The sequence below is a fragment of the Brienomyrus brachyistius genome, chromosome 4 (assembly GCF_023856365.1).
Source record: "Brienomyrus brachyistius isolate T26 chromosome 4, BBRACH_0.4, whole genome shotgun sequence".
In the NCBI taxonomy this organism is placed as follows: Eukaryota; Metazoa; Chordata; class Actinopteri; order Osteoglossiformes; family Mormyridae; genus Brienomyrus; species Brienomyrus brachyistius.
The window spans coordinates 35,600,448-35,615,376 of NC_064536.1; the positions used below are offsets into that span (position 1 = coordinate 35,600,448).

Here is a 14,929-nt window from a genome sequence, read left to right on the forward strand (position 1 = left end):
TCCTCCTACCCACAAGTGGGAAACACTAAGCTGCACCCGATTCCGAAGGCTGTAGGATCTGTCTGATTTAAGCAGATAGTTACAGCAACAATGCAGTACGAGGGGAGGTTGGCGGTCACGTGTACATCCAGAACTGTGAATTATATGGTGTTTGAATGTTCATTCCTGTCCCACTGTCCATCAGTAGGGCTCACACACATACACCACTTAGGTATGAGTCCTTTAATATGTCCTGAAATAACAATTACAGAAAAATAGAAGCATTTCACTAGGAATCACACAACTCGGGTCTTCCTCTTCTTCTACCGCAGTTCCCACATTGACACAGAGGGCTCACTCTCACACTCTTCACTGTAGCTTCCGGTCGACCACGGCCTCTGCCTCTTGCTGGGCCTCCTGTTTCCAGCGAGCCTTCCTCTCCATGTTCCAGGAAGTCAGGGACTCGTGTCTCGCTGCAGCCTGTGACAGAGGACACACGTGTACACCTGCACATACACTGTACAGTCAGGCCATCATGTCCGGACCTGCACTGACCTACCTGTTTCCCCGAGATAGCCATTACTAGGCAGCCTATGATGGTTGTCACTATCATCAGATAGCAGACCTTCACCCTGACTTTGTTCCTGGCAGCCTCAATCATCTCCATCCTGTAACGCAGACCAGACCACCCGTGATTTGCTTAGTAATGTGTCCCAGTTCCTGGAACATCCTGTTACCAGATGAATCTGATAACGTCATTTTTGCACCAATTAGCCCCCATTATAATGGGGCACACTGGTTCCGAATCGTAAACAGGACACTTACGACACCATGTTGGGAATCTGCTCCTTGGTCTTGAATCGGCCAGCCCACATCAGGATCTTCTTATCAAAATCTGTGGGCTTGTGTCCCGGGACACGGAACACAGGCTGGGCTGTAGAACAGAGGAAGAGACAGGAAACACAGAGCAGGTTGCCAGCAACACTGAGGCAGATCAGGAGTCACTTTCCATCGGTGTCGCCTGGACAACCAACAGCTGGGGGATTAGGTGCTGGAGATGTCAGTAATATTACAAGCTTCCTTAAGAGCTGGAGAGTAAGGAAGAGTAGGTGGGTTAAGGCCAGTGTTCGGTTCTTACCAGCAGCAGGCGTGCCAGGCTGGGCTTCGTTGGCTGGTGGTTTGGCAGTCTCCTGCGTTCGGCTGCACAGTCTCCTCTGGCCTCTAAAACGTGGTGCCGGTATGTGCCCCTGAACTGTGCGAAAACGCGTGTTTATTAGGATCCCGTGTGGTGGCGGCATGCTAACAAACGGCCCTGAATACAGCCATCTGCACCCCAACACCCAGCCCGCCCTGTTCCCTCTCCCTCATTTTGAGTTTTATTGTTTTGTGTCCGACTGCAGTCGCTTAAATGAAATCTCGCTGATTAATGTCGGATAACAAGAACTTAGAAGTGTGATGAGGACCTGGGGATGTGACCGAGAGAAATTGACAGCTTTCATCTGTCACAAAAATACAACAAGCCGTCACACCTGACACAAACCCGGATCTACCTACGCATTTTTCACCGTTTCCTGAAATCCGATCACCTGACACTGACAGGAACCACACAACATGTGTCCCGAGTCAGATCGGTCAAATTAACACCGATCAACACGAAACCTTCCGTGACAACAACACAAAACATACACACGTAGGTTAAAAAAAAAGCGTAAACACTGACCTATTAACGTCCGGAAGGCAATACGAGACCTGTGGATTGTACTGAGGATCATGGTGACGTTGAAACAGGGTAACTCAGAGGCTACCCGTAAAACAGATATGAAGAACGCAACTCCCCGACTGAAAGTCGTCCAGCTCCTGACTACACTGTATCCCATACTGCACTGCACACCCATACACTCAATTTCCCATAAGAGACCATCAACCATTTCCTGTGCACGCAGGGTCCCTAGAATCATGTGTGGTATGTCTAATTAATCGCCTGTTTTGCCAAATTGGGTATCCTTGTACGATGATACAATGATATTCCACGAAAATAACATGTGCCCGCGTCAGTTTAAATATTTTAGATGCTTCTCATGTACCATTTTAAAATCGGTCATGGGAATGGTCTGCTACTTCACGTGTGTCACGTACGGTCCTCGCGCCCAACATGGCGGCGCCCGGTGAAAGTCTGAACTGTGAGGACTTTTCAATGTTTCAGGTAAAATACCTGTATTCGGCTGCTGCGTACATGTTAATCAATGGTTTTGTCCAATTTAATAAAAATCTACTTTACCGAGTCGATCAACGATTTAAAGAAGTACGTGGTTTTGTCGTTGTGAACGAGTGACCCTGGGGTAGCGTCGGCACAACCTGTTTATGCTGCTGGGGTCTAGCAGTTTAAAAATATAAATGCAGACATGCATGATGATTGTGGGCAACGTCGGAATAGTGCGTTTTTCAGACGTGTATTCAACGTAAAGTATTAACCGGTCAAGCACTCTGATGCTAATATGATAAATGTTGAAATCAGTCCCACGTTATCCCACCTTACATTAAAGCATCTGGGGGATTCAACACTTGATTTAAGATACAATTAATAACTCACTACAGTTTTTCTAAACGGTACATGTAAGATTTTAATATAAACTGCCTGTTGCTGCTTGTCGCTGTATCCCACTATTAACTTGAACATTTCTCAACTTGGTTCAGTTGAACTTATTCCGTGGTATTAAAGTGCTTCCTTCACTTGGGAGTTGAACCGACAACCCCTTGCTCAAAGGTGAATTCTTTTACTGCTACTCCACCTACTGGCTGACTTGTGGGTTTGCATATCCTTCTTTGGCTGTTAATTGTGCAATAGGAGACACTAAAGATTATGCGCACCATCGATGATCGGATAGTGCATCGGCTGAACACCACGGTTCCCACAGCCTCCTTCAAGGGGAAGGTGGATGCCAGACAGACCTGTGAGGAGCTCTATGAATCTGTGAGTGTCTGATTATCTCTGATTCAGCTCAACGGCACAAAAGAAAACTAGCCAGGAGATGAGAAGGACTTCCTCACACAAAGGACAGTTTGTCTGGAGTTGGCTTTTTGTTAGTGAAGTGGAGGCTCAGTTTGTCAGGCTGAACTATAGATTAAATTCTCTATTATTAACATATGAGCAGGAGGAGCTCAATAGATTTCTTTGTAATGCTTCAGTTAGGGTGTGTCTTGCTGAGTTTTTCTGTGGGTGCTTTCTTCGATTAGTTTGATTTAATCCTGCAGGTTCCATTCCTGATCGTTTGCTTCCTTCTGAGATCAGTGTCACAAAAAAACATGGTTATGCTCAGAAGTAGAAAGCAGCTGCCTGTTGTTGCTGTAAAAGGCCCTGAGGGGGCAGCTCTGAGTTCCCCGTCTCTCCTGCAGCTAAAGAAAGCCCACGAGAGCCGGGACGGGGCCATTAAGACCTGCATAGCACAGACTTTGACAACAGTGAACCATCTGCGAGAGGAGAGGGACAAAGATACTGACAACCTCACGCTGATCAAGCAACTCAGAAATGAACAGACAAAGGTAATGCACTGCAGTACCACCAGAGGGCTCCAAAGGCCCAGAGAAGAGAGCAGAACGGAGAATAGGGGCGACTTTGACAACGTCGAAGTGATTTGCCTTCTCAATTTTATATAAACAGGACACACTTGTGTACGCAATATTAAATGTAAAAATAACACGTCGCTGTGAAAACATAAGTGCAAAATTAAGTTGGTACCCTAATGAGACCTATTTCTGTATGATGAGGTTTTTCTGTAAAAAGATAAACATCTCAAGCATAGCGACTGCTACCAAAGGTAATTTGTCAAGAACATATACGAAGTGAAGCAGATCACAGTTGAAGAGTAACTGCAGGCAATCGGAGCTCTGTAAGTGTAGACAGGTAGATAACCAATATTACAGACTCCATAGCCCAATAGAGCGCAGAAAGGTTTTGATACAGCAGGACCCACATAAATCGGGCAGAAAAAAGAAAAACATTGTGGCAAGTGGCTGAGTCATTTTAATAAAGAAGGTGACAACTGGTTTACAGTTAAATACTGTCTTTATGAAATGCCAGCACTGGTTTAATAATAGCAGTGGCACAGACAAGGAAACCGTCAGTTTACATGACACTGGTGGCTACACGCTAATTCAACCCACGCGTTCCATGGCAAACATTACAGTGCGCCAGGAGGAAGATTTATTTATTTACAGTTTCTGCTGCTGTATAACGACATTTAAATTCTAGCCCTCAAAAATAACACAACATCAGTTGTGTAAATGTGTTTTTCTGGGAAAAAAGACTGTCTTATATCCGCAGCATTACATATGGAAAAATGACATATCGTAATACCGAGGGTTCACTTGTGCACATTGAGCCGTTGTGCACACGTTTGTTACACTTCGTGCATCCTGCTGAAATCTCAGCAGTTCAGTCATTTTCCTGTTATTTTTTTAATGTGATTTTTATGTTCCAGTTAAAACTCATGCAGTCAGAGCTCAGTGTTGAAGAAGTGGTCAATGATCGCAGTCTAAAGGTAAGGGGGGGGCGAGGAGCGATTCCTCTTCCTTTCACCCCACTGACCTGCAGATTCTGATCCTTTTTTGGGGGTGGGGGCTCTTCCTTTAGGTGTTCCAGGAAAGGTGTCGAGCCCACTACAGCCCTCCTAAGGCCTAGTGAGCCTCTCCTACAGTTCTGTGTGGCACGGCGCTGGTCTACACAACTGAACTTGGACCAGAACTAGATTTGAGCCATGGTGCTGGCCCGCCCCCGGATGCATGTGCCAGGACCCTCAGGAAGGCCGTCCACCGTCTGCCTTTCTGTATTTTCTTACGAACGTTGTACAAAAAACTGGATTTTATACCAATGAAGTGTTTCCAAGTAGTCCTGGCTGTGTGTATTTTGCCCATGGATCTCCTGAGCTGTTCGTGATCGGAGCCGGCATCTTGTGTCACGTTTACTGACTCCGACTGGTGGCCGTACATCGGATCTGAATTAAGTGTCACTGTCCATGAATGTCTGTATTCTCAAGCTCTAGTTAATGGAATTCCTGGTGCACTTCTGATTAAAGCGGAACATTTAAGAATCAAATTCTAAATGTGGATCCCAGCTTGGGGCTTGTGTTCGGGCTTCTGCTGCATTTCGTCTTATAGATCAGTGCAGCAAAATGCAGAGTGTAAGTGAGAGTATCATGCACACTTGACTGGGAGCTGGCGTCTTTCTGTTCAGTTTCCGTTCACGTTTAGCTAGAGCCCAAACCCTCAGTGTAGCCATTAAAATAGGTGGTTTGTGAGGACTGCTGAGCTGGGAGCTGCATGCCGCGCCGCTGCACGTCTTTCATTTCAGCACAATGGGGGACGTAAGATGATGCCAAACCTTTGTTTGTAGAATGACGTGTGAAAATTGTCTAGCAACAAATTAGAACACAGAACCGGAAATGGGTTCAGAGGCTCCCCTCCATGCAGCATGTTTTAAAGGAGCACTGGACTACGGAACCAACCGCTTTCTACCGGAAATGTGAAAAAAATATTTCACAGTATATTCAGACAGTTTATTCCAAGCTTCCGCTGCAAAATTTGCTCGTGATGTTAATTCTTTAAAATGGATGACCTGAGAAAAATATTTTGTCATGGTAGGAAAGACGGCTGTTGCAATTCTGACAATGATAAGGGCAGGATGGAGGGTAGAACTTTGTTAAAAAGGCAGGAGTTGACCCACAGAGGGCGCTGTGCCATCACTGCACCTTAAATGTCACCAGAGTTGCCGCTGTTGTAACCCTCTCTGCAAATTGTCAACACACCTTTAGCCTGAGTACTTTGCACTGATTTGACGGATCATATTTGCTCTCTGCTGCCACATCTGAGGTCATGATCTCCTCTGCTATGCTGCTTATTTTTAGCTCATTTCATTGCTGTCACTGCTATGCAGCCACATGAATGTTATTTTTTGCTATTCAAGGGAACAAAAAAAACTTTTGACACATGCAGCTGCGGCATATTTCACATTCATTTACACTTATTTAGCAAATTAAAGATGTAAAGACGGGTGACAAAACTTTAAAATGATTTCAGATCCATATTATAAGCACACTGCATAGGTAAGCAGAACCTGGGCATCAGGGGCTGGACGTGTGTCATTCTCTGCAGGTATTCTCCGTAATCAGAAGTACTCTATGGAGTCACCAACGGTCTTTGCTGCCTGCAGACTGTGCAGTTCCAGTTTAAGACCAGCATGGGGCAGTGTTCTGTAAACCCTCAGATGAACATAGTCATGTCCACCGACATGGATCTGTGGAGGGAAGGAGTCAGCATTCTGAGGAAAAACCCACCTTATCAAGTTGCACTTCGAACAAGACACATTTATCTGCATACGATCCTTTCAGACGTAGATGTTTAGAACTTTAAAACGCCTTTGTGAAGGCAGGAAGCAGCAAAGAGTATAATATATAATTTAAGGCTGTCAGTGCACATCCCACAGGGGACCCAGCGTCATACTGTCACGTGTGAAGGGCCACCTTAATGAAGAAGTTGGTCCCAGCCACCACTTGGGTCTTGAATGACGTCGCAGTGAAAACATCAAAATTTCTTCCAGCTTTAAGTTCTGCTTGCGGTTTCACCTGAAGAAAAACAAGTTTCATACATTGGGACATTTAAAAAAAATCTTATGTGTGTGTTATTTTTATGTATTTATTTTAAATAATGCATTAACAGAGAAAAAAATCGTAATAATCTGGTTCCTGCTGAAATTAACTCAAACAGAATCGTGATGCAAACCTGCTTACAATCGACCCTTTCCTGATCTTTCCTGTCCCCAACAAGTGGAACGGGAACTGATGTTAGGCCGAGAAGTTAATATGTCTATCCCTGATAAGTGAGTGAGTCTGTGACCGAAGGCTCGCTCGTTCAACCCCAAACGCCGTTACTGTCACTCACCATGTCGCAGATGCCTTGTACTTCGGCTGTCGCCGCATCACCTACAATTACCTACCGCACCTAAGCGAGTAAATCTTGTTGCCTAAAGGGATTCCTTTGTCGGCTGGACCATTTCCATTTAAAGGGGTGGAAATGAATCAGAAATGTGGGGATTCGTTCCCTTGAGTGAACTATATAGTGTATATATAGTTAGACGATGGTTAACATTTAATTATTTACTACTTCTTTGAAATAGTTGAATGCAGGACTGAAAACACTAATTTAAACATTTCTTTGACTTCCCCTCTCAGTTGGATTGCTCATAGGCGTGGCTTCAGCTGTCCGATGAGCTGCTGTGATTCGTTCTGCGGGTTATCGATGTACAATACGGTGAGGAAAACTACATGTTGTCATTTATGGGGCGGGTGTTTGTTTCGGGATATTACAGATGTTGTACCGCCCACGACACTTGTCCTAAGTGTTACTTTGCATCTTTCGGAGCTCGGTAATTCCCGCATAATTCTGGTTTGTAAACTGGACATTTTTCTTAACTTTGAATAAGAATGAAAGATTCAGCTTACTTTCCATTGTCCGAGCCGGCAGGGGACGTCGTAGGGACGGGGTCCTGCCGCTCCTACAGGGGTCGCAGTAACGCCTTCCTTCTCGCACAGGTATGCGCTCGGGGCCCCTCGCTGCTATGGTGGCTGTTCTCCTATTGATGCGCAGGATCGTGCTGACGACCGCTGACGCTGCCGCTGGGACAGGCGCGTTCTGCGGCCAGTGTGCCGCCGGAAAATGCGGCGTGAAGACCTCCCCGGTGGTGCTGCAGGAGTCCCGGGCACCAGGTAAAGTGCACGTTGGTTTTCTGTAATGTCAGTCCTCTGGCCGTGCATTTAAAACTGCCTTTCTTTAGATGAAACTGTTTAATTGCATAATCAGACAGAAACTTTAAGCATTTCGCAACCGGTAAGTGAAAGTGGTTTGGCTCGATAAGGCAATTCAGTGTAGCTGCCTCCTGTCACGTATGTTACGCATGTATTTATTTTAAATACATTACTGTTTGTCTTCATACCGGGGGGGGGGGGGGGGGTGGAGTGACAACATTCATGCCCCCCGGGACCGCCCTAAATACGTATGTTGCTTGGGTCTGAAATAAATATAACATTATTACTATTATTGTTATTTACATTTATATATGTGGGCGAAAATATTGTGCACTGGAGACAGGCGAAACGAACGTAAACACATTTTCTTGACGGTGCGCCAGGTGGTCGGGTCGCTTTAATAGGTGAAAAGCGAAGTTAAGGACAGAACAAATAATCAAGCTTGTGGAAGCAAGACAGTCTAAATAAGAAATCGGAGTGAGTTATATATTTGTAAATTTTGTAAATGACTAAACGTAATTGCATAAATAGCTTACATTTAAAATGCCAGGTTTTTGTGATGTAAAAAAATTAGACCACGATAAATCATTTAAAAACTTTTAATGTAACCTGTACAATTCAATTGAAAAACAAACAAATCTGTTAGGGCGAAAAATATATAAAAAATAAAGCGTTCAATAAGCTGCATGCATAAGTGTGCACACCCTTAAACTAATACTTTTGTTGAAGCGTTCGGACCCCCCCCCCCCCCATTTAACATAAAATATTAGTTCACCCAGCGCTGTTTCCATTGCTTCGCGAAAGGATCCATTCCACTTGATCGATATGAGAACAGACATACCACTGAAAGACGTCTCCGGGTTTTCCGGGTTACCGACAGCAACAAACCACACGCAAGTGATGTGAATCGTCAGTGCAGGTCATAGACAGTAATGGTGCAGGCTGCTCGATACAGGAGAAGGTAACGTCAGTCCCATTTCCATCTCACAATGTCCAACTTCTCCTAAAACCTTATTCTTTTGTTATATGAGCTCAGAATTAACCCTAGGCCATGTCAAATTAATGTTCAACTAAACACCTGCTGGTATTCATAAAAGAATTAATAATTAAAGCAAGAATTAAATAATCATAATAAGTTTATTGGGACTTTAGTATTTTAGAGTTTCAGTATTTTCCGTATAAAACTGCTTGGTTCATGGTCCCACAAATTTGGTTTTTAAAATTCAGATTGTCATGCCCGGCTCGTCTGATCCTTGTGTGTGCCACACCCCCTGATTATCCACGTGTGCTTCCCCGAGCTTGCCCAGCTGTATCCTGTAATTTCGTCCTGTCTAGTCTATATCAGTCCACGTCTTGCCCTGTCCGATATCCGTCATAAGAACATAAGAACTATACAAACGAGAGGAGGCCATTCGGCCCATCAAGCTCGTTTGGGGAGAACTAAACTAATAGCTCAGAGTCGTTAAAATCATATCTAGCTCTGATTTAAAGGAACCCAAGGATTCAGCTTGCACTACATTATCAGGAAGGCTATTCCATACTCTGACTACACGCTGAGTAAAGAAGTGCTTCCTTAAATCCAGCTTGAAATGTTCTCCCGCTAATTTTCACCTATGGCCACAAGTTCGTGTATTTAAACTAATGCTGAAGTAACTATTTGGTTGAACAGCATCCAAACCTGTTAGAATCTTATATACCTGGATCATGTCCCCCCTCAGTCTCCTTTGCTTGAGACTGAACAGATTTAGCTCAAGTAACCGTTCCTCGTATGACATTCCTCTAAGACCAGGAATCATTTTTGTGGCCCTACGCTGCACCTTTTCTAAGGCCACAATGTCCTTTTTAAGATATGGTGACCAAACCACACGATAATACACGAACTCGTGGCCATAGGTGGAAATTAGCGGGAGAACATTTCAAGCTGGATTTAAGGAAGCACTTCTTTACGCAGCGTGTAGTCAGAGTATGGAATAGCCTTCCTGATAATGTAGTGCAAGCTGAATCCTTGGGTTCCTTTAAATCAGAGCTAGATAAGATTTTAACGACTCTGAGCTATTAGTTTAGTTCTCCCCAAGCGAGCTTGATGGGCCGAATGGCCTCCTCTCGTTTGTATAGTTCTTATGTTCTTATGTTCTTATGTAAACCTGCACACAATATTCTAGGTGAGGTCTCACTAAGGAATTGTATAATCTTAGCATTACCTCCCTTGACTTAAACGCCACACACCTGGAGATATACCCCAACATCCTATTGGCCTTTTTTATTGCTTCCCCACACTGGCCAGAATGGGACATGGAAGCATCAACATACACACCAAGGTCTTTCTCATGATCAGCTACCTTTATTTCAGTGACACCCATGAAATACCTGTACTTTATATTTCTGCTCCCTAGATGGAGTACCTTACATTTATCGACGTTAAATTTCATCTGCCAGGTATCGGCCCAGTCACTAATTAAATCAAGATCCCGCTGTAGCTGCTGAGCCGCTAATTCAGTATCTGCTACACTACCCACCTTGGTGTCATCTGCAAATTTCACCAGTTTACTGTATATATTGGTATCCATATCATTTATGTAAATTAGGAACAATAGTGGTCCTAAAATCAAACCCTGCGGTACCCCACTATGAACGCAAGCCCACTGTGACATTGTGCCTCTTATAACTACTCGCTGTTTCCTATCTGTTAACCAGTTATCAATCCAGGTCGCTACGGTACCTAAAATACCTGTCGCTTTGAGTTTAAGTAGGAGCCTCTTGTGGGGGACAACATCAAAAGCCTTTTGGAAATCTAAGTAGATGACATAATAGGCCTTCTTATCATCAACTTCCTGAGTAGCTTCCTCAAAAAACTCCAACAGATTTGTTAAACAGGATCTACCTCTCCAGGTAATATACCATTTTCTATTTGATTATAGCCTCCATAATTTTACCAGTTACACAAGTTAGACTGATTGGCCTATAGTTAGACAAATTACTTCTATCCCCTTTTTTGAAAATGGGCGTTATGAAGGTACCACACCTTCAGATAAGGATTTTTGAAACAGTAAAGTTAAGGGTCGGCAAATAATATCCTTCATCTCTTTTAACACTATAGGTAAGATGCCAACAGGGCCCTGTGATTTATTTATTTTGAGCTTAGCTAGGCTTTGCAAAACATCTGCTTCAGTTATATATATATTAGCTATAGACGATGCTGGATAGGTAATAACTGGTAAATTACTAAGGTCCTCAACAGTGAATACCCGTGCAAAACTATCATTGAACTCATTTACTATATCAATGTCGTTTACTATTATACTGCTGATTAGTAATTTCAGGATTTAGAGCTCTTTTAGAGTTAAAATACTGGAAGAAACTTTTAACGTCATCCTTAGCTTCCAATGCAACCATCCTTTCGACATTTCTTTTAGCTCGTCTAATATCATTTTTTTAACTCAGCCTGTAGACTTAGATATTCCTGCTTAATTCTGTCATCATCAGTTATTTTCCATTGCTGGAACAAAGCCCTTTTCCTCCTTACTTTATACTTTATTTCCCTAGTAAACCACCTAGGTTGCAATTTCCTAGATTTATTCTTGCTGGAAACAGGTATGAAGTCCTCTTGCACTTGCAATAATGTGCTTTTAAAAAATTCCCAGGCCTCTTCAACAGTTTTGTTATTTAACTCCATCCAGTTCACAGTTTCTAGTCTTTAGTCGCCGTCATTGATGTTACTAGCGTTGTGATGTCTCGTGTACCCGATCTCCCCAATAAATCCCCAGTTTTCCCCGCCTTGTGCCTGCCTGCTTCGTCCTTCCCTGCCTCCTTCCTGCCAGCCTGCCCGTCCAAACCCGCAGTTCATGACAGATCATGAGAAGATCATTAGGTTAAAACAATTGGGGATCACAACCACTAATGACACAGCACTAATAAAGCAAATATGTCATTTCTTGTTATTGTTATTTCCTGCTAATTTCTTGACTTTTTAAAGCTCTCTTATTTCAGTTGTTAATAGAAAAAAACAATGCTTAATCCATCTCGATCTCTCTCGACATAGGAGATTAATAATGAGAGTGAGTCAGAGGCAGGGTCAGCATGTAGGGCATGCTGTACAGCGGAGAGAGTTCTGTTGCGGAGATGAGTGATGAAGGGTGCTGGGCAGTTGTTAATGAAATGTGTCTCAGAATTTTTGGAGCCTCATTTTGGGCTCAACTCACTTGTAAAAGTACAAATCTAAAATGTATACTCAAAGAAATATTTATTTTGAGTGCTTTCCAGTCAGTTATGTAAATTTCATGAAGGACATGACTAATTTAAAGGCATAATCTAGAGAGCAGAGTCCTCCAACAGGTAGCAAATAAATACACTTGAGTAAATAAGTAAATACATCTCATAACATAGTCACAAAAAGTATTAAATCTGTTAAAATTGCTATGAAATCAAAAAGAATACACAAAATAAAAAGTAAAATGCAGCCATAAACTCATTGTTGGTGATAAACTGTCACATTCATTTCATTATCTTAGGCATAGCAGTGGGTAGCAGTTAAAAACAGGCTGATGAATATGCACTAGTTGAATGAGGACTTATTGTTGAGTCTCTAAAATAGTCATTGAATTAAGTGACTTTTGTAGGTAAAATTAGGTGTTTAACAACCTGTTAAAAGTACACCAGAATGCAGGAAAAAGCATCTAATTCATTAAAAAAAATTCTGGGGGAGGATCCCCAGATCCTCCACCAGTGTGACCCCCCCACAGTTAAAATGCACAGTGTTGTTTTTGCAGCAAACATACCTTTTGGAATTTTGGCCAAAAAGTTCAGCACATTTTCCCACATGTTTTTGGGAGATTTGAAGCATTTTTTTGTTTGCTAAATTCAGCCAGGCCTGGTTGGTTTTCTTTGTATGAAAAGGCTTCCATCTTTGTGACCCTGCGACTCCGTGCTTGCATGTTCACCTGTGTACCAGAAGCTGCCGGAGAGACCGTGTGTTCTGTGCATGACCTTGCTGTGGCTGGTATGGGTTTTGTGTGGCATCTCGGTGTCGGTGCGCATGTGTCATCATTGTTTGGGGGTGCCTCTGTATCCTTGCCAGCCTGTAATGCTGCCTAGCAGAGGGCACCCAGCATACGTTATACCTCCCCAGGTCTGTCTTTTCCCAGCCAATCCTAGTAATGCCGATTCTCCAGCTGTGCGCTGTGCCTCTGGCATCGACATGTCTGCGTACGTTATTTGACAGAGCGTATGTCCATGTGTCCTAGAGCCCGTGGTGTCATATGAGCAGCTTAAGACCATGCTGTCCAGTCACAGCATCCAGCTGTTTGATGTCCGGAACCCAGATGAGTTCCAGGCGGGATGGATTCCTGACGCCACCAACATCCCATGTGAGAGTCTGTTTCTCTGTCTGTGTGTCTGTCTGTCTGCCTATCTGTCTGTCTTGCTTTCCTGCTTCCGGCTCCCCCGTGACCCTCTTCTCTTGATAGTGGGGGAGCTGGAGGAGGCCCTGCAGTTGACCCCTGACCTCTTCAGGAGTCGCTTTCATGTCGTTGCACCCAAGAAGACAGACTCCAACATCGTATTTTACTGTCGGAAGGGCAACCGCAGCGCCACTGCTCTGGAGATCGCGTTCAGGCTGGGCTTCAGCAGGTACAAGCCATTCGGGCCACTTTGGACCCCGCTGTCTCCCCCATGTCTGTGTAACATGGCACCCACTCCCCTGGCAGGGCGCAGCACTACGCAGGCGGATACAAAGAATGGGAGCAGTATGAGCGGCAGTGAGCCTGTGAGCTGATTGGCCGAAGTGACCAACATCCCAGAATGCAGTGCAGGACAAACAGTCAGCTGGATCATCTGCCCCTAGGATCAGGGCAACAGAGGAAACGGTGTCTAAGTTCATCAAAATAAAGTGGTGTTTACAAACTGGCCACATGACTCTGTGATTTAATATAGTGGTGAAAGGGCATATTATATTAATATTATTTATTTCATGGGTGACTTGGAATATTATTTGGTCCGCTGAAGACGGGTCCAGTAGATCCCTGGTGAAATATCACTGGTCTCGTCAGTAACCATACCAGCTGTGGTTCTGACTATGTAATCCACCTGAAGCTAAGCAGGTTTGGGCCTGGCCAGTACTTGGATGGGTGACCAGCTAGGAAGGTTGGGGTGCTGCTGGATGAGATGTTGGTGTAGAGAGCAGGTTAGTGCATCCCGTGGTTTGTGTGGATCCCAGTGTAGTGATGGGGACACTGTACTGTAAAAATGGTGCCGTCCTTTGGATGAAATGTAAGACCGTCCTGATTCTCTGAGGTTATAAATGATCCCTGGGCATCTTTCGAAAGAGTAGGGGTGGTACCCCGATGTCCTGGCTAACACTGCCCACTGTGGTCCTATCACATCTCGCCTCCAGATCATCCCCTGTATCTAACTGCTGAATTCTCTCCTGCTCCTTCACCACCTTAGCCACTGTGTGCTGAGCGTACTGGTGCAGAATGGCTGCTGTTGCATCGTCCAGGTGGGGGCTGCACAGTGGGGGTGATTAAAGTCGCTCCCCGTTGGTTCTGTGAGGTGCTTTGGGTGTCTTGAAAGGTGCTATATAAATGTAACTTTCATTCATTCATTGGTCTCATGAGCAGAACCACCCTGTTCAGCAAAGACCAAGATTATATTGGGACTATAGACGGCGCCGTCTTTGATTTAGCCATTGTGCCGCCGTATGCAGCACCATAGTAATTCTACACCATGCTAATACTATCTTTGTTATCCTTACTTGTTTGCCATTCTGGTAAATAACAGGACATCCATCATAATGTACAATTTTATTTGTTTTATTTGCATGAAAACATTCTCATTAATGTATTATTAGCTTTATTAGCGAACTGCAATTATAAGCAGCATGCTACGTGTTAGTGTGGTGTTTTTAATGCTGCATGTGATGCCATCTTGTGCTCTAAAAGTAGAATGGCTAGAAGTGCAGTCCATGGCCCAGCGATCAGAAAACAATTTTCATTTCCATCAAACGATGTGGCATCCTTTCGCTCCTAATACAGTACCTAGTCCATATCAGTACAGATATCCAGCATGATTTTTTTTTACCCATTGAGATCTGATGTGTTTTCAAAGTGTTCCTTTATTTTGAGCAATGTAAAATACACACTCCTCTCCATAATTCAGAT

General features: G+C 43.9%; 4 protein-coding genes across 5 annotated transcripts; 2 read left to right on the plus strand and 2 right to left on the minus strand.

Annotated features, from left to right (window-relative positions):
* Window positions 1–207: 207 nt before the first annotated feature.
* Window positions 208–1,863, minus strand: fam162a (family with sequence similarity 162 member A). Its single transcript, XM_049012129.1, has 5 exons — window positions 1,700–1,863; window positions 1,118–1,231; window positions 805–913; window positions 539–647; window positions 208–459 (listed from the first exon to the last, which is right to left on the minus strand). The coding sequence occupies exons 1-5, from the start codon at window positions 1,854–1,856 to the stop codon at window positions 349–351; spliced, it is 600 nt and encodes a 199-aa protein (XP_048868086.1). The 5' UTR covers window positions 1,857–1,863; the 3' UTR covers window positions 208–348.
* A 196-nt stretch (window positions 1,864–2,059) lies between these two features.
* On the plus strand, window positions 2,060–5,071 carry mix23 (mitochondrial matrix import factor 23). The gene is made up of 5 exons (XM_049012132.1): window positions 2,060–2,182; window positions 2,825–2,950; window positions 3,373–3,519; window positions 4,458–4,517; window positions 4,610–5,071. The coding sequence occupies exons 1-5, from the start codon at window positions 2,132–2,134 to the stop codon at window positions 4,655–4,657; spliced, it is 432 nt and encodes a 143-aa protein (XP_048868089.1). The 5' UTR covers window positions 2,060–2,131; the 3' UTR covers window positions 4,658–5,071.
* Window positions 5,072–5,517: 446 nt separating this feature from the next.
* LOC125740669 (cystatin-B-like) lies at window positions 5,518–7,166 on the minus strand. Its single transcript, XM_049012133.1, has 3 exons — window positions 6,913–7,166; window positions 6,495–6,596; window positions 5,518–6,268 (listed from the first exon to the last, which is right to left on the minus strand). The coding sequence occupies exons 1-3, from the start codon at window positions 6,913–6,915 to the stop codon at window positions 6,140–6,142; spliced, it is 234 nt and encodes a 77-aa protein (XP_048868090.1). The 5' UTR covers window positions 6,916–7,166; the 3' UTR covers window positions 5,518–6,139.
* A 116-nt stretch (window positions 7,167–7,282) lies between these two features.
* si:ch211-161h7.8 (thiosulfate:glutathione sulfurtransferase) lies at window positions 7,283–13,678 on the plus strand. 2 transcript variants are annotated; one of them, XM_049012128.1, is made up of 5 exons: window positions 7,283–7,416; window positions 7,563–7,736; window positions 13,016–13,138; window positions 13,238–13,400; window positions 13,478–13,678. In XM_049012128.1, exons 2-5 carry the CDS (start codon window positions 7,565–7,567, stop codon window positions 13,530–13,532), a joined length of 513 nt encoding a protein of 170 aa, XP_048868085.1. In that variant the 5' UTR covers window positions 7,283–7,416; window positions 7,563–7,564; the 3' UTR covers window positions 13,533–13,678. The 2 variants fall into 2 exon arrangements, with proteins under 2 accessions (XP_048868085.1, XP_048868083.1); XM_049012126.1 differs by having other exon boundaries at window positions 7,290–7,396.
* The last annotated feature ends 1,251 nt before the right edge of the window (window positions 13,679–14,929 follow it).